Source organism: Phocoena phocoena, chromosome 1 (genome assembly GCF_963924675.1).
Source record: "Phocoena phocoena chromosome 1, mPhoPho1.1, whole genome shotgun sequence".
Taxonomy (NCBI): domain Eukaryota; kingdom Metazoa; phylum Chordata; class Mammalia; order Artiodactyla; family Phocoenidae; genus Phocoena; species Phocoena phocoena.
The window spans coordinates 15848285-15871346 of NC_089219.1; the positions used below are offsets into that span (position 1 = coordinate 15848285).

The window sequence follows — 23062 nt, forward strand, 5'->3', positions numbered from 1 at the left end:
GCCGGAAGTGAACCGTAGGAGGCGGATACTCTGAATCCTATTGGTGGAAGGGGCACGCGGCTCCGCCTCTCCAAAGGAAAAGGCTCAATCCTAGAGAGACAGCTCTGCTGCCGCGACCAATCAACAAGGTTACTAGCCCCTTGGTTCCGCCCATCCCGGGGTTCCGCCCATCCCGGGCTTCCGCCTAGCGCCCAGAACCCGCTTCCCGCCGGAGCTTGGGACAGAAGTGTGCGTCCCGCGTCTTCAACCTAGTCGTCCTGGTCTGGGCCGTCGCGTTCAGGACAGGGTCTGGGGCAGTGGCGGCGTCAACTCGGGCCACCTCCTCGGTCTTCACTGGCCCAGGACAGATTCGACTAGGAACAAGGCCCCAGCCCCACTGTTTCCAGGGAGAAAGTGGTTGGAAAAAGATCAGGGACCGCGGAGGGGGTGGGGAATTTGTCCTGCTGCTCAGGGGCCCAGGGCCTTGGCGCGGGCCTGTCCTCCCCCGCCTGTTGGACCACACTGGAGTCAGTGTGGATGGGCGACGGACTGGCCTACCATTCAAAATCTCTAGCTGAGTTCATTTCGAAGCCCCGTCTCTCACTAGCCCTGTTACCTGGGCATTTCCCTGGTCTCCTGGCCACTGTCCTAGGCTGGCAATAGTAGGCCCAGCTCTCCTACTTATCGGTGTGCCTTTGGAACAGCCTTGGCTCGTGGGAGGACTAGGGCGGGTTTTGAAGCACTTCGTGCAGAGCCAGGCTGAGCCTCCACTCAGTACTGCTGGCTCCCGCCCCTTCTAAACTGACACAGGGGCAACCTGCTCACCTCAGACCTGCCTCAGTCCCACCACGGCTCTAAGTAAAAGCTACCACAAGACTTCAGCTATTCTCTGGGTCCCAAACACAATCCCAGGGCAAATGGTGAAGGTAACTGTGGAGAGAGAAGGTAGCTGTTCTTTTCTGACCTCTTATACTTGTCCACCAAGCCAAGAATGCGGGGGCAAAAGTCAAAAAGTCTCGCTCTGTGCATCTCCTTAACGGATTCTACCTCCATCCCCTGCATGGAAGGTTAGGGCTGCACGGAAAGTTAAGCCTCTCACCCCAGCCCTCCTGCCCTTCGGCACACAATGCCACGTCAATCCACCAAGCTCAGACCTGATGGTGCCGGCCTGTTGCTGAGCAGTCTGCCACAGCTCAGGGGCACCCAAAGGCCATTTACTCAGGTCTCCACCTAAACTCATCTTGGCAGCCTCGTCATCTTCTCCATCCCTGCTCATGGCTTCCACGGAACAGTTCTCCCACCTTTAACATACCCTGAGCTTCCCCACCTCCTGCCTTTTGTTCATGCAGCCTCCTCCACCAGGAACCCTCTTCCCACATTCCCATCTTAAGCCCCGGGATCTTCTCCATCCTTTATGGTAGCCCTACCCTCTGCTGCTCCCTTCACAAGGGCACCTTGTTCCCCATAAAGACCTGATCTTACATCCTCTCGCTCAAGGTATGCACCGCGTGCTGACTTCCCTTAGACTGATCTCCGAAGTTTCCTAATCACCTTCCACCCTAGCTTCAGGGCGTGAGCTCCTTGGCCCAGACATGTGGCTTGTGGCAGGTATCACAGTAATTAATACAAAATATGGAGGGGGAGGATTTAGGGGGACTAACACGGAGCACCTGCTATGCACCGGGAACTTTACACACTATCTCATTTAACCTTCACGATGACCCTGTGAGGTTGGTATCCCCATTTCACAGATGAGGCTCAGCGTGAAATGAGGCTTAGGATAGCACCAAAGGCCAAGACTTTTCCCTCCGATTGTGGGCCCTTCCCACAGGGCAGGCCTGGGATACAATGGGCAAGGGGACGGGTCTGTCTTAGGCAGCTGGGGTGGCCTGGATTCATTTCTGGCCATGTTAGGACACGCAGTTCCAGGACAGCCCCTGAGGGCCATCAAGACCTGGGTCTTCTCTGGGCCTCAGCAAGATGTGGCCTCTATTTTCCAGAACGAGGACTCTGCTTTCCTGAGGCACAGATCCTTCGAGAATCTAACAACAGTTCACATTCACATGCTGTCCCCAGAAAAAAATGCACTTATACTCACAATTACAGGGGATTGCAGAGACCCTGGAGCCTACAGGCAGTTAAGAATCCCTGCTCCAGAAAGAGCTTCCCCATGAAGACCAGGCAGCGGCAGCGAGGGGCCCCAGTGATGCTATCAGAGGATCAGAGAAGGGCAGCTCAGCAGCTAAAGGCAGTTTATTAGGGCAGCTTAACGTGGAGTGGCCTCTGCGCCGCAGACCAGCTGAGCGTAGGCAGTGCGGGAACAGCTGCTCCAGGACTCCTGTGCCCGTCCCTCAGGGCTTCCTCACCAAGCGGGGCCTAGTAGATGGAGGCACAATTTTCCATCGCCAAGACATTGAGCTTGACCCATGCGGAAGTCACTGTCCCACTCAATCGGGCTGCTAGTGAAGGCCTTGAGGCTGAGCTGAGGTTTCTGAGCCCATGGAGGCACAGGACAATGCTGGTGGGCACAGTGGAGGGCAGATGAAAACGCTGACGTGGCGTGGAGAGCCGGAGCAGGTCTCTCCAAGGATGGTCCAGTCTCCGAGGAGCTCATGCCCTGGGCAGCGTGGGCTCTCTGGGTAGCAGGGAGGGGACAGTGCTTTCCCAGGGCCAGGGCCCCCTCGGGTGCCCCCAGTACTGTGGGGGGCAGGTGGGAGGAGACCTAGCTGGGCCTGCCCCGGAAGGGCCTGGCAGTCTCACAGAGCCCAAAGGCAGGGCAGCAGCAGGCAATGTGTTCACAGAGGCTCACCGCCAAAGCTGCTTTTGCTTTTCTTACGCCTGGCCTTGGTGAAGGGGATGTCAAGGGACTCAAGGCGGAAGGGCCGAGGCTGGGGCATTTCAGGGGCCTGGGTGGGTGGGATGGCAGAGCTGTTGCCAAGTGGGGAGCTGAGGCCTGGCGGCGAGCTGCGATATGCTGTGGAGAAGCAGGACAGAAGCACTGGTGAGCCAGGAGCGCAGAGGATGGAGAGAAAAGACTCCGTGCGTGCGGGGTGCAAAGTCTGGTCCACCCCCTACCCAGCCAGAGGCCCTGGTCCCGCAGCTGGGACCCCAGGCTCTGAGAAGCTGCTCTGGTTGAGGCCTCGGACCCAGCACTACATCTGCATGCAAAGGGTCTGGGCTGGGAGCATGGAGTTTTAAAGCCTCAGGCTGAGGCAGCCTGGACTGTCAAGCCACACAAGCCTGGTTCACATCCCTGCTCCACCACTTCCTGGAAGTATAACCCTAGGGAGCCACTTCTCGCCGAGCCTCAGTTTCCTCACCTGCAACATGGGCATGATGCCAACTACTCAGCTGATGTCAGTTTCTTTCCTGTCCAGCTTTTCCCTCCTTATTCCTCAACTCCACCCATTCTGTCTCTCAAATAACCTCTGTGTAGAACTGAGATTTGCTTTTTATTGGTATTTTATTAGAAGCTCTGTGGTCTTCGATTTTAGTTTTAAAAGCAGAGGAACAAAGTGGTTTTCAATTCTTGCTCGTAAAAGTGTGTTTTGCTTTTGTGGTCCTGTTTGCCCCCACTTGGCTCAGTGGGAGAAAGTCACCGTACTGGCAACTGAGGAAGCTGGTGGCAACTGACCAAGTCCCAGACAACTCCAGGCCGGGGCCCAAGCTGTGTGCTGAGGACCTTCTGCGTGTCGGGGAGACACAGGATCCAACTCAGCACCTCCCCACCGGGAGATGGACAGAGTGGGGGAGGAAAGGGGAGGCCATGTACTGAGCACTTCCCACCTCATCTCACCTGACCCTGAGGAGAAGGCATATCCCCCTCAGTTTACAGCTGAGGAAACTGAGGCTCAGAGAGGGAAAGGGGCTTCTGACCCAGGCCTGTGTGACTCCAAATCCTCCAGAGCTCTCAGGGAGGGCCTGGAGGACAGGAGGTGGGCACGGTACTCACCGAGGCTCTTCATGGGATCCGCACTGAGGATCTGGGTGGCCCGCTTGGGCCGGAAGTAGTTACTGGCGATGTTTTCACTGTCACTCCGACTGAGCATCAGCCTGTAGCGGTCTTCATCCTGCTAAGAGTCCAAATCCTCACAGGTTAAGACCCCTTGCTTGTGCGGTTCTTACCTGGGCCCTCACCCAGGCTTCAGCAGGCTCTGCCAGCCTGGGCGGCAGGGCTGCCCTGAACCTCACTGCCCACGTTGGTGTACCCTGCACTTCAGACCCCAGACACTTGCGGTGGGATCTAGGCAGCTCAGGGCAAAAGGGTCACGGTCACCAGCCAGGCCTACACATGCTCCTCCCCACCTTCCACCCCCATCTTCCTTGGGACGCGAAGGACCCTGTTCCTCCTGCAAAGCTCAAAACAAGGTCCATCGGGGCAAGGACGATACCACACACCCTTAAACCCGTCACAATATATTCATAGAATAGGTAACACAGTACTCAGCTCATAAGCTCACTCCTGATCATGAGAACTGGAGTCCCAACATTTTTATCACCAAGGACTAGTATTTTTCACTGCTATAGTGGATTTCTTTTCTTCAGCCTGAATCTCTTACTTCAGGGAACTACCTTCTCCCACTTGACGTGGTCCTGGTGGGGTGATCATTCATAGGACCCGAATATCACCACTCCTACCTGCCCATCCCCTTGCTACACAGCTGGACACGTGACCCAGACTGGGCCAATCACAGAACTACATCTTCTGGATATAGTCATTGGTCCAAGAGTAGGCCCATGACCCAGGCAGAGCCAATCAGAATCCTGCCGCAAGCACTGGTTTAAGGATGCTCTAAAAGACCAGGTCTCTCTTCCTATTGGATCACCAATTGCTAGCAGCCATCTTTCCTGCCACATGGAGAAAGCCTGCCTGAGTCCAAACCTAGGATTCCAAGTGAGGCAGAGCCAAAAGGTCAAGAAACACACAGAACCAGGACTGGTTGAGCCCCTTGATCCAGCCATGCCTGAAACTGGTGCACTTAACATGAACCAATAAATTCCCTAGTTTGCTTACTGGAATTAAAAGCATTCTAATATAACCCATTTGTGGTCCCAGGTTAAGAATGGTTGTTTCAGGAACAACTTAACACTTTTTTTTTTTTTTTTTACAAAGTTAAGGCATCAAAAGCAGCTGGTCAGAGCTTTAACCAGCCTGAGTCGCTCAGGAGGAGATGCTTAGCTGGAATTCATTAACCTATGAGTGGCCTTATCATGACTGCAAACGTATTTTCTGTGTAGGTTTTCCAAAATATCTGTAATGGTTTAAGGCAGGGATCAGCAAATTACAGCCTATGGGCCAAATCTGGCCCACAGACTGTTCTTGTAAAGTTTTACTGGAACGCAGCTGTGCTCATTTGTTTACATATTGCGTATGGCTGGTTTTGTGCTATCATGGCAGAGTCAAGGAGTTGTGTCAGAGACCATATGGCCCCCAGACCCTAAAATATTTACTGTTTGGTCCTTTAGGGAAAAGTTAGCTGACCTCTCCTTTAAGGATATATATTTGTTGTAATACAAAACAAGAGAGATATGAAATAAAGTGACTTTAGAATCCCAATGACTGTTTATGGAAACTCTGAGGATGCTTTCAGTCCAAGGGTACCAGCTGGGACCAAGGGAACCAGAATGAACTCCTTGGCCACTGGGATTGAAGCTGAAGCTTCTGTCCTTCACCAGCAGGGTGGGCTGCCTTGAACCCCTGCTTTTCCTCTGGTCTTTATGTGCATAAAGGGCTTTTGAATGAGGGCCAGAGGGCGTGGAGGGTCTGGGTGCAAAGAATTACACAGAAAGGATCCTGGCTCAGCCCCCTACTTTAATCATGAGATGGAGAGAAACAGTTCAGTTTCTACAGCAGCACTGACCCACTGCACCTTGGGGGCCAAGCCTGCCCGGTGCCAGCTCTCCCCTCGCTCTCCCAGAGACCTTACCGTGCCTGGTTCACCATTGTCCGCTGTGGAGTTTTTGCGGGCTGATCTGTTCTGTAGCCCTGTTGAAACTGCTATGAGAAAACAGAAGCTGTGGTCACTGCTGCCTGGAATGAGGGCCAGAGGGACAGGGGGCTGGGCGCTCAGGCCTGGCTCAGGCTTGGAGCCAGGGGAGGACACCTCCCAGCCCAAGCAAGGGGATGGCTTTGGGAAACAGACAACAGGAGGGCTCAGACCAAAGAAGCCACTCCACTGCCTCCAGGCTAGGGAGCAGGTGGGCGCAGGGAGAAAGGCCACTCTGCCTGCAGACTGTGGGAAATGGGGCGGCTGGAGTTTCAGTAGGGATGGTGCCAGTGCCATCCGTGATCGTCAGAGATGTAGGACCTGGATGGATACCCTCTGACCAGGTGAGGACCGGTGCGGGCCCTGTGGGATGTAGGAAACTGCTGCTCCCTGAATGGGCAGAGCCAGCACGTGGCTGGAGAGGATCCACCGTAAGTCTGGCCCTACACTGACTCAGTGGAGGTGGGGGAGCCTTCAAGATCATCTTTTCCAACCCCTTCTTTGTGAAGATCAGGGGACCAAAGCCCAGAGAGGGACAGTGACCAACATAAGGTCACACAGGAGGTCAGTGGCAAAAGCAGAAGGTGAACCAGGCCTGAAACTCTGAACAGCTCATTTCTGTCCCTGGCCTACAACTCACCACTATGACTGTGATTTTGGATAAGTCACTTACATTCCCTGAGATTCCTCATATGTAAAACAGGTGTAAAACATCTTTGTCCTTCACAGGGTTATTGTAGGATGAAATAATGACAATGATGATCATGATAAGAAAATGTACCACACATTTAAGATGCGCCAGGCGTGGCTCTAAAGGTTTTACATGTACTAACACATTTTAAGCCACCCAGCAATCTTGAAGGAAAGTGCTGTTATTAATCCCCATTTCACAGAGGAGGGCACTGAGTCCCCAGAGGGTCACACAGGGAATGGTGGAGCCAGAATTCCAACCCACATCTGTCTGACTCTTAGGTCCCCAACATTTTGGGTACCCAGAGTCACATGTCTGCTGTACCCACAGCCAGCAGGGAGAGGTGCATGGCCACCTGTCAGCCTGCAGGAGGGCAAACTGTGGAGAAGGGCGGGGACAACTGCTGGGGGGCAGCGCAGCAAAGTTCCTGACCTACTGGGAGGCTGGTTTTTATGATGATGGGCTGGGGGATCTTCCAGAAGCCATTATCCTCATCCCAGCAGGACTCGCGCCTTATCTTCTCCAGGTTGCTATAGTTACAGTCCCGGCGAATCAGGGGCTGCACCTGCTCCAAGAGCTGCTGGAAGAGCATAAAGTCACGTTCCTGCCGACGGATGGTGGCCAAGTAATCTATCTTCTCTAGCTCAAACTCTGACTGCAGATCTTTGATCTCCACCTCTGCCGCCCGAAGCTAAAAACAAGGGATGACAAGCAGTGAGGAGGAAAGACATCGACACGTTTCACCATCCATCTGACCTCTGCATCTGCTCCCTGCCCCTCCGGCCAGCCACTCATCCTCTGCTCACTGATCCACTCACCCATCCATTCTGATCTCCACCGTCTGTCCTGTCATCCTTCCATTGATCCATTCACCTTCCCTCCCACCTCTCCACTCAGCGTTTAAATGAGCACCTACAGGGTCCACAGCCCGGCAGAAAGCAGGAAGAGAGGCTTATCATCAACCCCCACTGCCAGCCCTCAGTCTCTGTCCCACACTCATACATTTTATTCAGGAGCCTTTTAAAAGGCTGCACACATAACACTGTAGTCACCACAGTCCTACAGGATCTCAGAGAACTGTACAAACTCTTTATCTAAAAGAAGCAATAGGCATAAATTCTCAGACTCAACAGTCCTTGTTCTCCCACTGCCACAATCCTGTTATGATGTGACAAACACCAGACTTAAGAATCAGACCCACCTTGATTTAACCATGGGTTCCAGATTTTTTTGATCTCCTGCCCAGGTCTGCCAGACTGGCCCCTCCATAGCCTCCTAAGCATGGGGACTCCCAACTCCAACCAGGCCCTCCCTGAACCCCAAGACACCTTGGCACAATCTGTTTCCTCAAAGAGCAGGGACAGTTTGATTAGTAAAGAAGACTGTTTTAAATTCATGGGAGGGCTTTCCTGGTGGCGCAATGGTTAAGAATCTGCCTGCCAATGCAGGGGACATGGGTTTGAGCCCTGGTCCGGGAAGATCCCACGTGCCACGGAGCAGCTAAGCCCGTGCGCCACAACTACCGAGCCTGCGTGCCACAACTACCGAGCCTGCGCACCACAACTACTGAAGCTCACACGCCTAGAGCCCACGCTCTGCAACAAGAGAAGCCACTGTAATGAGAAGCCTGTGCACCGCAACTAGAGAAAGCCCATGCACAGCAACGAACACCCAGTGCAGACAAAAATAAATAAATAAAATAAAATTTTTTTAAAATTTAAAAATAAATTCATGGGAATGATAGTCACATGCAATCAACTGAGAACACAGGATGCCTGGTGGGACACAGGTGGGCGGGGAGCCATCAGGGAGGGGTGGGTACACAGGGCCTTCAATTAAATGAATTATGCTCCATGAATGTAGCTAGATAGTAGATACATGGCATTCATGGTAACAATCTTAATATATTATTGTACCTTTGTAATCATTCACAATGATTTTTTTTTTTTTTTTTTTTTTTTTGCGGTACGCGGGCCTCTCACTGTTGTGGCCTCTCCCGTTGTGGAGCACAGGCTCCGGACGCGCAGGCTCAGCGGCCATGGCTCACGGGCCCAGCCGCTCAGCGGCATGTGGGATCTTCCTGGACCGGGGCACGAACCCGTGTCCCCTGCATCGGCAGGCGGAGTCTCAACCACTGCGCCACCAGGGAAGCCCCACCATGACTTTTGAGTAAACAATGATACAGCCTCACGGTGGAGTACCATGTAGCAGTAAAAAGGAATGAGGAATATTTCTAGATATTGCTATGGAGTGATCTTCAGGATATATCATTATGTGAAAAAAAAAAGCTAGGTGGGGGAAGTGTGTATTGTAGCTACTTTTATCCGAGAAGGGGGAGGATATGTATGGGGAGAGGGACAGGTGTACACACACACACGCACACACACACACGTTTGTTTATATTTTAAAAATGTATACACAGATACCTAAATCTGAATCTCCCCAGAGAGAGCCTCAGAAAAACATACAGAACAATGAGGAGAAAAAATAAAACCATCCTGAGCCCAGGCACTGATCGGGAGACAGAGAACACTAGAAGCTTCAAATTACCAATAAATTCAGCAGACAGCTCCTAGCCCACCCCACAGGGGGGTACGTGGAGGGCACCCAGGAAAGCATGGAGTGGAAGGACAAGGTGACAGAAGGCAGTTAAATCACTCCCCAAAGAGAAAGCCCCAATCTGACGGTGGGAAAACACTGAAAACAGACCTGACATTGGGAAATTGATAGGAGAGACTGAAATGTGTGCAGGACTCAAACTATTAGTCTAAGGCACTACTCTGGAGGTCATTTAGAGAGCACTTAGAAGTGGGAGATGCCCCCTGAGGTGGAAATTAAAAGTCCTGCAGAAACAAGAGACAATTACAAAAGAAGCAATGGCCCCTCTCACCAAAATAAATACATAATTTTTTTTTTAAACTGCTTTGGAAGGCAAGATTTTTGCCCCTATGATTTTCATCCCCTGGCATTATGCCTGTGTATATGTCATCTTAAATGGCAAAAAGGACTTTGCAAATGGAATTAATGTTATTAATCAATTGACTTTAAAATAGGGAGATTATCCCGCATTATCGAGTGGGTCCACGGTAATCAAGTGTGGGAGAGGGGGGCAGAGAGATGGGCAGAAGAGGTGCATTGGAAGGGAGGCTTCACAGAAGTAAGTTAGGAGGAGAGTCAAAGAGATTGGAAGCAGGATTCCCTGGTGGTGCAGTGGTCAAGAACCCGCTTGCCAATGCAGGGGACACAGGTTCAAGCCCTCGTCCAGGAAGATTCAACATACCGCGGAGCAACTAAGCCCGTGCGCCACAACTACTGAACTCGCGTGCCTAGAGCCCGTGCTCTACAAGAGGAGCCACTGCAATGAGAAGCCCACGCGCCGCAACGAAGAGCAGCCCCTGCTCGCAGCAACTAGAGAAAGCCCACGTGCATCAATGAAGACCCAATGCAACCAAAAATAAATAAATTAATTAATTTTTTAAAAATCCATTAAAAAAAAAAAAGGGATTGGAAGCAGGAGAGGGACTCTATCGTCCAGGCTGTCTTTGAAGGGGGACAGGCGCCAGGAAATGCCGGCTGCCTCCAGAAACTGAGAATGACCATGGCTGACAGCCAGCAAGGAGATGGGAACCTCAGTCCTACAGCCACATAGGAATAAATTCTGTCAGCAACCTTCAAATGGATTCTCCCCTAGGACCTCCAGAAAGAAATGCAGTCCTGCCATACCTTCAGTTCAGCCTTGTGGAATTCTAAGCAGAGAAACCAAGCCAGAGAAACCAAGCCACGCGGTACCTGGAATCTGACCTACAGAACTGTGAAATAATATATTTGTGTTGTTTCAGGCAACTAAATGTGTGGTAATTTGCTACAGCCTACAGCCATAGGACACTAATGAAAAGCTCTATGTAAAGCTGTGCTTCCGTATGGCCAGAAGAGCGTGCTATCAAATAGGAAAGCCCAGCAAGGCACCCCGAACCTTTACCTCTGTATGGCCGTTAGCATAACTGTTGCTATCCTGGGCTCGTTCAGTTCCTCCTGTCCTTTCACGGACCCTACCTAGGGCTGTACAGGGTAGTAAATCTCTTCTGTGTGGGGCTTTGTAGTTCATAGATATTGTTTAATTATGATGAGGTCCAGGTAGCCTCTATGCTCTGGTAGAGTCTCCAAACAATGACGAAGACCTTCCCTGATGTATTCCCACTGCCCACAAGACTAGTTACCCATTCATAAATCTTGACTTAAAAGTGCTCTTCCTGTTTTCAAGTACTTACCCCCACACGCTAGGTAAATACAGAATTGTCCCAACGCCCCCTCGGTGCTGCGGAGCGCAGCTACGAATGCTTCCCAATTGTCACCTGCCCAGTCCCACCCTGTGAGTGCCGTACCCTATAATCAACGGATCCATTGACTATATGGAGCTGCCTGCCTCATCTTTCTGTCCCAAGGTATCTTAGTTTGGCGGGTACTTTTTGTTCCCTCCATCCTCCAACAACCTCTGCATTCAATTGTCACTGAGAGTGCAGAAAAACAAGACATTATGAAATAAACAGAACAGAGCAGATGTATCGAATCAAAGCTACTATAAGATACAGAAAATGAAAGTCAAAGCATTTCAGCAGAAGAAAATTCCCCCCAAAGCACAAGCACACGGAACCAAACAGATTAAAAATACAACACCCCAATGTGAATAAAGTTTCCTTAAACAAGCACTCACAGATGTGAAATTTTCAAATCAGAAATCCAAAATCTTGAAATGGACAAAAATGAGGAAGACGTCAAGTGGGACATTAACACAAAACGAGGAAAGAATTTTTTAAAAACTTAAGATATGTAGACCAAAGTACAAGAAAGACCAAATTCAATTAAGGACATAAAGGGTATTAAGAAAAGCCATGAAAACAGCCAAGAAAAATTTAAAACTAAAGACGTTTAAAGAGGAAAAAGTATCATCTTTATGCTTTGGCAAGATCCCTTGGTCGCCTGTGTTGAGTGGGGATGAGGAGGGGGCAGCAGGTGGCCAAGGAGGACATTATGAGGCCCAGATCACCCGGAGGATGCTCTGAAGGACATAGAAGCGTCTGTCACAGATGGCAGAGCCTCATTCTCCTCTGGTCCTCACTCCCCAAGCTCAGCCAGGTAGCTGCCTTTCTGTTCCCCGAACCTCAGACCTCATTCCGGGCACTGGACGGTCTCTCGGACCAGACCGCTCTTCCATCAGGTCCCACCTAAGAAGTCACCATCTCCACCAGAACGGCCCTGTCCCCCCTCCATCTACGGTGGCCCCAGGAACTTCTGGGGTTCTGCTAATGCTTGGTGCCTCCGTCTGGGTGCTGGTTGCACAGGGCACTCACTTTGTGGAAATGAATTCAGTTTTGCATTTGTGATTTGGGCATTGGTACTTAAAAAAAAGTAAAAACATAAAAATAAAGCCGCCCCTACCTCCTGCCCCCACCCATTCTCTTCATCAGGCTACCCCTCCCTAGAGTCTCTTGCTTCTTTCTCTGCTACGTTCTTACACACACACACTTCCCCTGGAACGCGAGCTCCAAGAGTGCAGAGACGCTCCTGTCACCGTGACAGCTTCCAGAATAGGGTGTGTCATACAGCAGGTACAGAATACATACACGCAGGTGTCAAGACCGGGTGTGAAGGCCCCACCCAGCGTTGCCTGCGTGTGGGGGCGGGGCCAGCGGGGGCGCGGCCGGAGCCCAGGGCCTCACCTTCCTCTGCATCTTCTCCAGCAGCTTGCTCTTGGCCCTCACTTCCTCCTGGATGGAGTCGTAGACGTTGAGCAGCACCCAGTCCCCGCTGTCCTCGTCTGAGTTCTGCAGGGCCGCCACCAACTGCTTCTTGCGCTCGTCTGCATACCGCTTCCGCCGCCTGTGCTTCTCCTTCAGGTCCTTGTTCTTGGCCTGCTCGCCCCCGACCACCTGCTGCTCCAACAGCTGCAAGCTGCCCTCATGGAGGAGAAAGCAAACGTGACACAGTCTACCGATCACTGAGCACTGGATGTCCAGCCTGATCTCATCGACTCCTTCCAACAACCCCACTTCACAGACACGTAAACTGAGGCCCAGAGAGGTGAAGCTGCTGGCTTGGAATCAGACCCAGCATTCCTGCCAGATCTCCCTGACTCCAAGCTTGTGTGCCCAGGAACCCAGCTGGTTCTGCCCCACAGGAAGGATGAGAGTCTCCCTCTGGAGCCACAGCTGCTCCACCCGCCTCCCGCCTCCTGGGACTGATGGTGCCACCACAGGGCAGGCTCGCGGCCATGCTCCCAGGCAACCTCAGGGATCAGAATACCCCTGGGTTGTGGAGAATATTCCATACAGTCAGTGCATAATGTTTAATCAGGGAACATTAAGAACAGTTCGTTTTTTTAAATATTTGTATCTAAAATGCTAAAAAAATGTTTAGAGTTTTGCCTTTAAAAGTACAAATTTGAAATAACTACAAAGGCTTATGTAGAACTCCCTACTCTCTAGTAAAGCACCACAGAAGTATTTTAGACTGCCTCTTTCCAAAGGGACATAAGGGGAGTATAACTAAAGACATTCCCAGGATTCATAACAGGATAGGAGATCATGCTGAAGGGAAAGGACGGAACCACGCAAACTGAGCAGCCGGACCCAGGCCTGCTTCAGGCTCAGTTCTCGGCTTGACGGCAGCCAGGATTCAGGGGAGTCACATCCAATTCACTGCTCTGCTTAAGACCCTTGTAGGGTCCCCATCAGGATGAAGCCCAAGCCCCGGGGGCACATAGGGCCTCCCTGTCTCACCTCCTTCTGCCCCCACCACCCCTAACTCACTCCAGCTTCAACTCAGGGCGGCTGCTTCTCCAAACACCCCCTGCACCTTTGTGCCACATTAGGTGTGCCCTGTACCTCAAATGCCACCCCTGAGGCATCTTCGTGCAAACCTTATTCAGGTGTCCCCTCTTCTGAGAAGCCCTCCCCGACCACACTGCAGACCATACAGTGAAAATCGCCACACGTGCCATGTGTTTTCTGTGTGCGCGACACCAAGCTCCCGCCTCTGTAGGCGTCGTCTCATTTGACCCTCACAACAAGCTTCTCGAGATTCTATCACCCACTGTATAGATGAGAAGCTGAGGCACAGAGGGGTTAACCTCAGCCTAGGTGGCAGAGCTGGGAAGTGGTGGAGGCGGACGGGAACCCAAGCAGTGACTACACAGAACCTGGTTCTAACTGCTCCAGAACCTGCCTCCCCGGGCCTCGTGTACCTGCCTGACCCTGGACTGAGAGCCCCTTGAAGGCCAAGGCGACATCCCATCTATGCTTGCATCCTGGTGCCCAGCACGTAGTAGTTGCTCAGTTAATGTTTGAACAGTGGACTGTGGGGCCCGAAGGGGGCTGAACCCCTGGCCGTGGGGCTGACTCTGTCATGGAGTTGAGCCTGACAGTAATCTCATCTACAGAGGTGAGAACCAAGGCTCAGAGATGTTAAGCGACTTGCACAAAGCTGCAGAGCAAGTGAGGAAAGCCCGGCCCCACAGGCGCCCCAGGGTGTGTTTGGGGTGGCTTGTCCCTAGGGGGAGCACATCTTCCATCAGGGAGGAACTGGAGGCTCGGCTGAGACCTGGGGAAAGCCTGCATCGCCTGCCCTGAGTTCCTGAAGCCTGCAGGCCTGGCCCCTCAAAAACCAGGCGGGGATCTGGTGGCACCTGTGCTGCTTCGTAAGCTGAGCCCTGCCACCTGGCTGACCCGAGCACCGTCCCTGCCCCGCTGCTCCTGGAGAGGCTCAGCCACATCAGGAGAAGACCTGGGTGGGGCTCAGGAAGAATCTATGGGCACCTCCACCCCTGCGCGCAGGGCATAGCTCCCTCCCGCCCCGCATGGGGTCCCACCACCCCCCAGGCTCAGGTGCTTACCGGGCAAGCACCTCCTGCTGGTCCACAGTGGGCAGTAGGTCATCGGTCAGCACTGCCACCTCCATACTGTCCCTTCTCGCAGTTGTCTTGGCCAGCAGAGACTGATGCGGAGCCTCCAAGGCCACCTGGGCTTCACCCTCGGCTCCCACACTGGGCTCTGCTGCCAACACCACCTCCTCGGTCACTCCCGGGCCCAGGTCAACCTCCTGAGCACAAAGAGAAACCCAGGTGGAGGCGGGAGGCCAACTCCTGGACACGAGCTCACAGCGGCCTCAATCCCAGACGGGGGCAGCCCGGCCCCTGGCAGTCTGGGACGGATCACTTCTGGCTCGGGCACACCCAGTTATACAAAAATGTACCATTTCCACCAACATCCCCCCAGAACGGCCCCCCAGCTCCCTCTCCCACCCCTCACCATCCAGGCTACACACGCAGCCAGCGGGATTTTCCTAAAATAGAAATTGATCCTTCACAGCTTCCCATCACATCTGCAGTAAAATCCAGTTTCTTCCATGGGCTGCCGCACCCTCCGTGCCCGCCCTGCCTTCTCCCCACAACCCCATCCATACTGCCACTTCTCTGACCTCCTCTTCTGTCACTGAGAAAGTCAAGATCCTTCCAACCCCAGGACTCTGACACTTGCTGACCCCTGCTTGGTGCTCCCCCCAGCGCCTTCTTCCTGCTTCGGTCCCATCTCAATGTCACCTGCCGGCTGCGGCGTCCCAACCTCCCTGTCTCCCATCTCCTAAGGACCTGCAGCGCCGGCTCCTACCCAGAGATCAGGTCCAGAAGCCGGCAGATCGCTTTCCCTCTCCACAAATGTGGGCAGATTTAAAGCCTTTCTCCCAGTGCCCTTGGCCGGTTGTGTTCTCTGAAGCAGAAGAGAAAACAAGGGTGGGGTCTGAGGGCAGCAGAGCTCAAAACTGGTCCCTCACCCCCGGCGGGGGGGTTCCCTGATGGTGCCTGCAGGGCCCCCAGCCCCTGCTCTGCGGCCCTCGTCCACCGCACATGCTGGGCCTCTATGCTTTAGACAAGGGCTCCACGGCTGAGGAAAGTTTGAAAATCGCTGTGGATCAGTGGCCTCTTATTGACAAATTGACAAAAAGAGAGGTGATGGCTCCTCTGATTTGCATGCTGCTTTGAGATGGGGATGAGCTGGGGGAGGGCTGGGGTTGTTGTCCTTGGTTTTTCTTGGTTTTGTTTTTGTTATTTATTTATTTGGCTGCACTGGGTCTTAGTTGTGGCCCGTGGGATCTTCACTGCCACGTGCAGGACCTTCGTTGCGGCGTGCGGGATCTAGTTCCCCGACCAGGGATCGAACCCGAGCCCCCTGCATTGGGAGCGCAGAGTCTTAACCACTGGACCACCAGGGAAGTCCCTGTTGTTCCAGTTTTACGAGTGAGGAAACTGAGGCCAGAGAGGGAGGAGACACGCGGAAGCATCCGGGAAGAATCAGGCCCCTGGAACTGCCCCCGCCTGTCAGTACTCACAGTCCTGGGCAGGAGGTCGTCGGCCGCCTCAGCTTCAGACCTGAGGTCACCAGGCTCCAGCAGATCTGTCCGGGAGGGGTGCTTGCAGGAGAACAGGGGCAGGGGGAAGAGGAGTGGTTGGGCCAGAATCATCTTTTGCTGCCCTGCCCTGCCCCTTCAGCTCCCCACCTGCTCACCAACCCCACCACCTCTTCCTGAGGGAAGGAGGGGAGACTAGATGAGGGGGGAGAACAGGGGAGAGAGGAAATGGGGGAGAGAGGAGAGACACTGCTATGTTGCAGGAGCGTTATGTGAAGCATGTGTCAGCATCCCCATTTTATAGATGAGGAAACTGAGGCCCAGAAAGGTGACTGGACAAGGTCACACAACTGAGTGAGTGGTAGAGCTGGGATCTGAGCCCAGGTCTGATTCAAAGGCCTGCGGTCTTTATACCCACACAATCACACATACGGGAAGGGAAGGGAAGGGAAGGACAAAGGGAAGAAGAGAGAAAAAAAGATTTTTAAACATAAAAACAGAGGGTTGAAAAGGGAGAAGGCACTGGACAAAGGGGCAGGATGGAGGAAGAGCTGCATCTCAGGATTCCTGGGTAGCCCCTGAAAGGTAGCTGGATTCTCACAGAACCCCCTCCCCAACAAGAGCATGAGGGTTGACCAAGGCCACCTCCAGCTCTTTCAGGCCTGGAGCTCAGTGTAACCATGGCAACCAGCAAACTCCCTGCACAGATGTCCCTCCGTCAGCAAAACAGGTGCCCAGCTGGCATCGCCTGGGATCTCAATCCCAACCTTCCTACTGATTTACAGAGCATTAGACAGAGCCTCTCTTTCCCAGACCCCTGAACAGCTGAGCTGTCGCCACGCCAGAGACACCGCAGAGATGGGGCCGGCGGTGCTGGAGCAGCAGAGGTTAGACGTCTGCACATGCCCCATGACCTCTGTGCCCCAGCTGAGCTCTGCCCCCATGGCATCCTGCATGACATCAGCTACCTGCGTGGTGACCTCGGGTACGTCCGCCTGGGGCACGTCCAGCCCGGCCCCCGTGGAGGAGAGCCTGGCCAGCTTGGCTTCCACGGCAAGTGGCTTTTGCAGGCCCGGAAGGAGCTCCAGGGCCCTCAGGTGGGGCTCTTCTCCCTGGAGGAAGGGCTCCTCCTCCCACAGGGGCTCCGTGGCCTCCCGGCTGACATCCTCATCTAGGAAGTGTCCACTCGGGGCCTCCACCTCGGGCACAGGGACCTCCAGGCTGGAGGGCTCCCTGGGCCCAGGGAAAGCCGTGGAGATGAAATGTTCTTCGAGCGTGGAAGACTCATCGGACCCAAGAGAAACCTCCGACTTGGAGGCCTCCACCTCGGGCAGTTCCTCAAACCTGGAAGAAACCTCAGTCTTAAAGACACCCTCACTGGGCAGGGTGTCAGGCATGGAGTAGATCTCGGGTTTCACGGCCATCTTGTACTGGAAAGTAGGTGAGTACTCAGAACTGCTGGCGAACTCAGCCCTGGACATGACCTCGGCCTTGTAGAGGACTTCTGCCTTCAGGACAGCCTCTGCAAACAGAGACCTTCCTTTAGCTTTTCACAGGGTGGACAGGCGGGACCCTTCCCTGGAAGCTGGCCCCAAGCTCACCATCTCCGAGAGACCAGCTTAAGAGTCAGAGCCTCCCAGGCCCCTAAATACTGGCTTCCCATCTCTGCCCGTCTACGCACCAGAACTCAAGCCCTGTCTCCTTCTACCTCTTCCAGGAAGCCTTCTCTGACCAGCTCCATGATCTTTCCACTCTCTGGCCTCCCCAGCCAGCCATCATATGCTGGGCTCTTACCACTCCGCCTAGGGTCTGCTCTTAATACATAAACTGACTTCCCTGCAGGTATTATTGTCTCCAAGGCAGAGAGCTCCCAATCAGCAGGTTCCACACCCAAGACCCTCAGGGGCCTCGCCGGGGTCTCAGGGCCCTTGTCCACAGGATAAGCTAGAGCCGTGGGATATAATGAATGCTGTGGATGGATATTAGCGAGACCAAATAAAATCCCTTGGAGGCCTGATATTCAAAGTGGACTGGAGGGAACACTCCCAAGGACAGAAAGTGCTAGAATCTGCCCTTCCCTCTTCTTCCAGGTCTACACCAAAAGGGGCATCTCCCTGCCATCTGGGATGGGAGATGATCGCACAGGCCTTCTGCTCCCAGCTCATGGGCAGTAGACCACCTCCTTTACATCCCAACCTCTCCTTTGTCACCGTGTCCTGGGCTCCCCTGAGAGAGTCCTGATGTCCCCTTTGCTGAAAGAGAAAACCACTCCCTAGCTCATGGCCTGAACCTCTCCAAGCCTGAGTCTGCACACCTGCATTGTGAGGATGCGGTGAGTCCCAACTCACTGAGGGAGTTCTGGAGAAGCACCTACCTACCCAGTACCGGGCACACGCAATGCCCAATAAATGGTACCAATGATATGAACATATTGCCATCATTACGAGGTGGATGTTACAGTAACTGAGTATTAGGAAGTCTTGGGCTGCCTGGCAGCACACGTGTCTGAAAGATAGTGGTGGGATGGAACGTTCTAGAATGTCAAATAGAAGATAAAGATTTCCAGGAAGGTAAAAGTTCTTGCTAATGATTAAATGCTTATTTGGGGACGTGGTTGCTTTGGTAACAAATGGTCTCAAAGGTGAAAAGAGACTGTAGAAAATGTAGAAACTGGGGGAAAGGACTTATCCATAAAACATGGGTGATATGTTACAGCTCTAAGTCAACCTTGGGCGGCGATCCAGCCTGTGGCCAAGGCATCACGAGGCAGTGCTGTGGGTAAGAATCCTGGCTCTGGAACCAGACTGCTGGGTTCAAGTCCTGGCTCCACTTTACCAGCTGTGTGACCATGGGCAAGCTACTTACCCTCTCTGGGCCTCAGTTTCCTCATCTACAAAGTGAGGGTGACTGTGGTGCCTGCCTTGCTGGGCTGTTGTGAGGACGAAATAGAACTGAGCCTGGTGCATGGAAAGTGCTCTATAATGTCAGTCAGAGGGGTGAGGAGGAGAGCAGGCTGGCCTCCCTCCCGACAGCTTTGGGGGGCGGGGGCCCACCTGTCTCCTTGCGCAGGTTCTCCTCCAGTGTGGACAGCTTCACATCGTACGAGTTGCGCATGGCAGTGATGTCCTCCTCCAGCCGGGCCCTGGACTCCTGCTCTGCCTTGTAGTCGGCCCTCAACCGGGCCAGGCGCTCTTCGTACTCCTGGCAGAGGCGGGGGAATAACAAGAGGGGCAGCATTTACCACCACTTCAAAACGCAGCTTTCAGTAATCCTCTTTTGTCATTCAAACAATCCAGAAAATACAAATAAGCCAAAAGAACAAAATTAAAATGACCTCTTCAGCACTAGGATGATTCCCGGCTGGTGAAGACCCTTCTGCACTTTTCTCTATACATTTTTAACGGGCTAATAGTATGCGCACCTGTCTGTAACCTATTTTTTCCACAAAGCAATAGATCGTGAACACCTTTCTGCATCAACAAATATGTTTTAACCAAATAGTCCTCAAGCCATCAAAGACGAAATGTACTTTTATGCGTCTGATTCTCTCTCCATCTTTGCCATTACCATCAGCTCTCGTCTGACCTGGTTCCCCACCTCCACTCTTGCTCCAAACCTTTCTCCACGTGGCAGCTACGGATCCATAGATCATGTTTCAACGGCTTCCCATGTTGGAGGATAAAAATCTAACCTCCTCAACTTGACCTCCAGTCCCCAGTGATCTGGACAGCCCACTCCATCTTTGCCACTCTTGGGCACGCCAGGTGCTTTCCACTCCTAGACATGCCCACTCCCCCCCATGCCCCCCACCGCGCCAGACTCAGGGCCTTTGCCCTCACTCCCTGGCAAGCTCATCCCTTCAGGCCTCGGCTTGGTAACAACCTCTCAGAGAGGCCTTCCCTGGTTACCCTCTCAGAAGATCGCCACCACTGCTCTCTGTCACTTCGCTTATTTCTTCTTAGCCTGGATCTTAAGTTCCATCATTCTCTGCATTTATTTGACTATAGATTAACCGTCCAGGTTCCCCACCAGAGAACACGCATCCTCCCATTTGCAGCCTCGGTGCCTAGCAGAGAGGAGGGACTCGGGACTCGCCGCTGAATCAGCAAGTGCATGAAGCAGAACTGCTAGGCAGGCTGTTCAGGTGTCTGATATGCGTCCCCCACAGGGAGGGCCGGGCCTTTATGAACTAATGTTCGTCTGTGACCCGCTGTCTTCTGGAGCTGCTCCTGACAGAGGGGCCTGCAGCGGCAGTAAGCCAGAGGGGCGGGACGGGGTTAAAGATGGGAGAGCCCCTGCACACGCCCACCCCTGCAGATCCCCCAGGAAGTACAGAACCAGCACAGACTCCTACAACAGCACAGACGGCAACAGCACAGATGGCAAGACCTGGGCTCTCGGGGTGGAAGAGGAGACAGACCACCATTAGAATTTAATGTTTTCTGGGACTTCCCTGCTAGTCCCGTGGTTAAGACTCTGCGCTCCCAATGCAGGGGGCCTGGGTTCGGTCCCTGGTTAGGGAACTAGATCCCTCATGCCGCAACTAAAGAGCCCACGTGCTGCAACTAAAGATCCCGCACATGGCAACGAAGATCCTGCGTGCCGCAGCTAAGACCCGGCGCAGCCAAATAAATAAATATATTTTTTTAATGTAAGGGTTTATGCAGCACAGTTGAGATGCATTGAGCCTCAGGGCAACACCTGCAATGTTACTGAGACCCAGGGAGGGTCCAGACTTGCCCAGAACCACGCAGCTCTCTGATGGCCTCACGGAGACCTGCAGCCCACGCCCCGCCTGCTTTCTCCTGCCCCTGCGCCCGCCCTCGCCTTCCTCCTCATCCAGCTGGGATCCCAGCGCCCAGCACTACATCCATCCCTCAGCAAGCACCCCTGACTCCCTCACTTCAGCATCCGCCCCTACTCCCTCCAGCACAGCCCTGACCCCAGTTAAACCCAGGCCTAGGCCCTGTGGCACCTACACCCCCGCAAGACCTGGCTGGAGATGCACACGTGGGCCTGCACACACGGCAGCACCGGCTTCCTTTCTCACCTGTAAATATGTGACCCCGAATCTCAGAAGGACCTCGAAGTGGTGTCCCACCCTTTCCTAGTCCTTCCACCTTCCCTCTCTCCGAAACCCTCCGCTCCCCCCACTTCCTGTCTGGTCCTCCACAGAGAGCCCTGAAGAGGGCAGAGGTGAACTCCCTCACCCTCCCTCTGCCCGAAAGCTCTGTGTCCTCTTGTGACGGAGGACAAACCATCCAAAGCCGAACCCCCCGGTAGGAGGACTCTGCTCTTTCAGTCCCCCTCCCTCCTATACCTCGGACTTCTCCCTCGGTACTAGATCGTTCCCTACAATCCACAAAACATGCTCTATTACTTCCTTTTTTTTTGCCACACCATGTAGCTTGCGGGATCTTAGTTCCCCAACCAGGGATCCAACCCAGGCCCTGGCAGCGGAATCCTAACCACTGGACCACCAGCGAATTCCTATGCTACTTCCAATATTAAAAACAATAAAACTCCGCCTTGGGCCCACCTGCGCCTCTGGCTCCAGCGCCCAGCGCCTAGTAGGTGCTCAGAAAATGCTTGTTGATGACTGAATGGGGTAGGGGGGCTAGAGCGCAAACCCAGACCTCCGAGCCCCAGCTGGCACCTGTTACACAGCCCAGCCTCTTCCAGCAGCAGGAAAGCCGCCTTACACCCACTCTAGAGATGAGGAAACAGGCTTGGAGAGCTTAAACAACCTGCCCGGGCACAGAGCCTGTAAGAACTGGACTCACAGAATGTAAAAGCTGGATGAGCCCTAGGAATCTTCTAGTCCAAATCCCCTGGTGCAGCTAGAGACGGAAGCCCACGGAGTCAAAGCTGCAGCCCATGGCTGAGCCGACTCCTGGCCCGGCACCCTCTCTGTTACACACAGGGGCCACCTCCCTCATCCTCAGCATCCTGACTGGTTCAGGAATGGAAACGAGAGCACAGTCTAGGCACACAGAGAGTCTTAAGTGGAAGAACAAAGGGGAGGGAGGACAGACCCCCTCAACTCTTCCTCTGAGTGTGGCTCACAGAAGAAACTCCAGGGCCATAAAATAGACTTGGTGGTGGCAGCGCCAGGGGACAGCGGTCTGACACAGCATCCACTAGGCTACCCTTGAGGAGGAGGCAGGTGACCCCCATCCCCAGAGCAGAAGGACCCTCCAATCACTGGCTACTCCAGCAGCCGGCCCAGAACAGCGTTCTTCTCCCTTATGACCACTAGGGGGCGACAGCGCCCTGCATATCACACAGCCAGGATGCCCGCCCACCCAACCCGGCTTCCTCAGGGAGGAGGCTTCCATCCCAGCCCCAGGCCAGCCCGCCCCCCCCGCCCCACGCCCCCCTTCCCCGTACTGCTTAGTGACCAACGTCCACCTGTCCCTATGAGATTCCAAAACACACCCTGAAGCGCAACCTCTCTCATCCTGTGGGCTTGTGCTCAGCCATCCCCAAAGGCCCCCACCTCCCGGGACCTCCCCACCCCGCCCCGGGGAGCCAGGCCCAGGGCTCCAGAGCTAGCCTGCCGCTGCCCCTGCCCCAGGAGCTCCCAGAGCAGCAGAGGAAAAGGCAGAATGAGCGGCTGAGTTTCCAGAACCTTGACGGGGCCCGGATGGGGCCGTCCAGGAGCTACAGTTGAGCCTCTCCCCAAATAGTAAAAGCCTCCACCTGTCATGGGCAGCACTTGGGGGCTCTTTGGTCGATTCCTCCCAGCCCTCCAGCCCACAGGACTGAGATTCCCCCAGGCCTTACCCCGTCTGCCTCCCAGAGGCTGGGCCTCAGGCCCCCGCAGCCTGCCCAGGGCTGCTCCCATCTGAGGTCATAGTTGAGTGGCAGAGGCCCAGGTGCAGACACATCCAGGCCCCCGTCTCCGCAGAGCTGTTCTTCCCTGGCATTAGGTTTTTCACCAGGAAGAAGCCAGTGCCCTACTTAAAGGGGTCATCGAATGTCAAACCCCACCACATGTTCAGGTCTC

General features: G+C 53.9%; 1 protein-coding gene across 2 annotated transcripts in view; it reads right to left on the reverse strand.

The window, feature by feature from the left end:
• Positions 1–2774: 2774 nt before the first annotated feature.
• The window catches only part of KIF17 (kinesin family member 17), a 42114-nt gene continuing 21826 nt past the window's right edge, over positions 2775–23062 (reverse strand). Inside the window, exons 7-15 of one of the 2 annotated variants that reach the window (XM_065875330.1) lie at positions 19107–19254; positions 17022–17575; positions 16036–16116; positions 14546–14751; positions 12375–12606; positions 7090–7348; positions 5907–5974; positions 3932–4049; positions 2775–2953 (exon numbers count right to left, since the gene is read on the reverse strand). In XM_065875330.1, the coding sequence (XP_065731402.1) occupies positions 2775–2953; positions 3932–4049; positions 5907–5974; positions 7090–7348; positions 12375–12606; positions 14546–14751; positions 16036–16116; positions 17022–17575; positions 19107–19254 (1845 nt within the window). Of the gene's footprint in view, positions 2954–3931; positions 4050–5906; positions 5978–7089; positions 7349–12374; positions 12607–14545; positions 14752–16035; positions 16117–17021; positions 17576–19106; positions 19255–23062 lie in introns of both variants that reach the window. The other variant, XM_065875325.1, reaches the window with a different exon arrangement.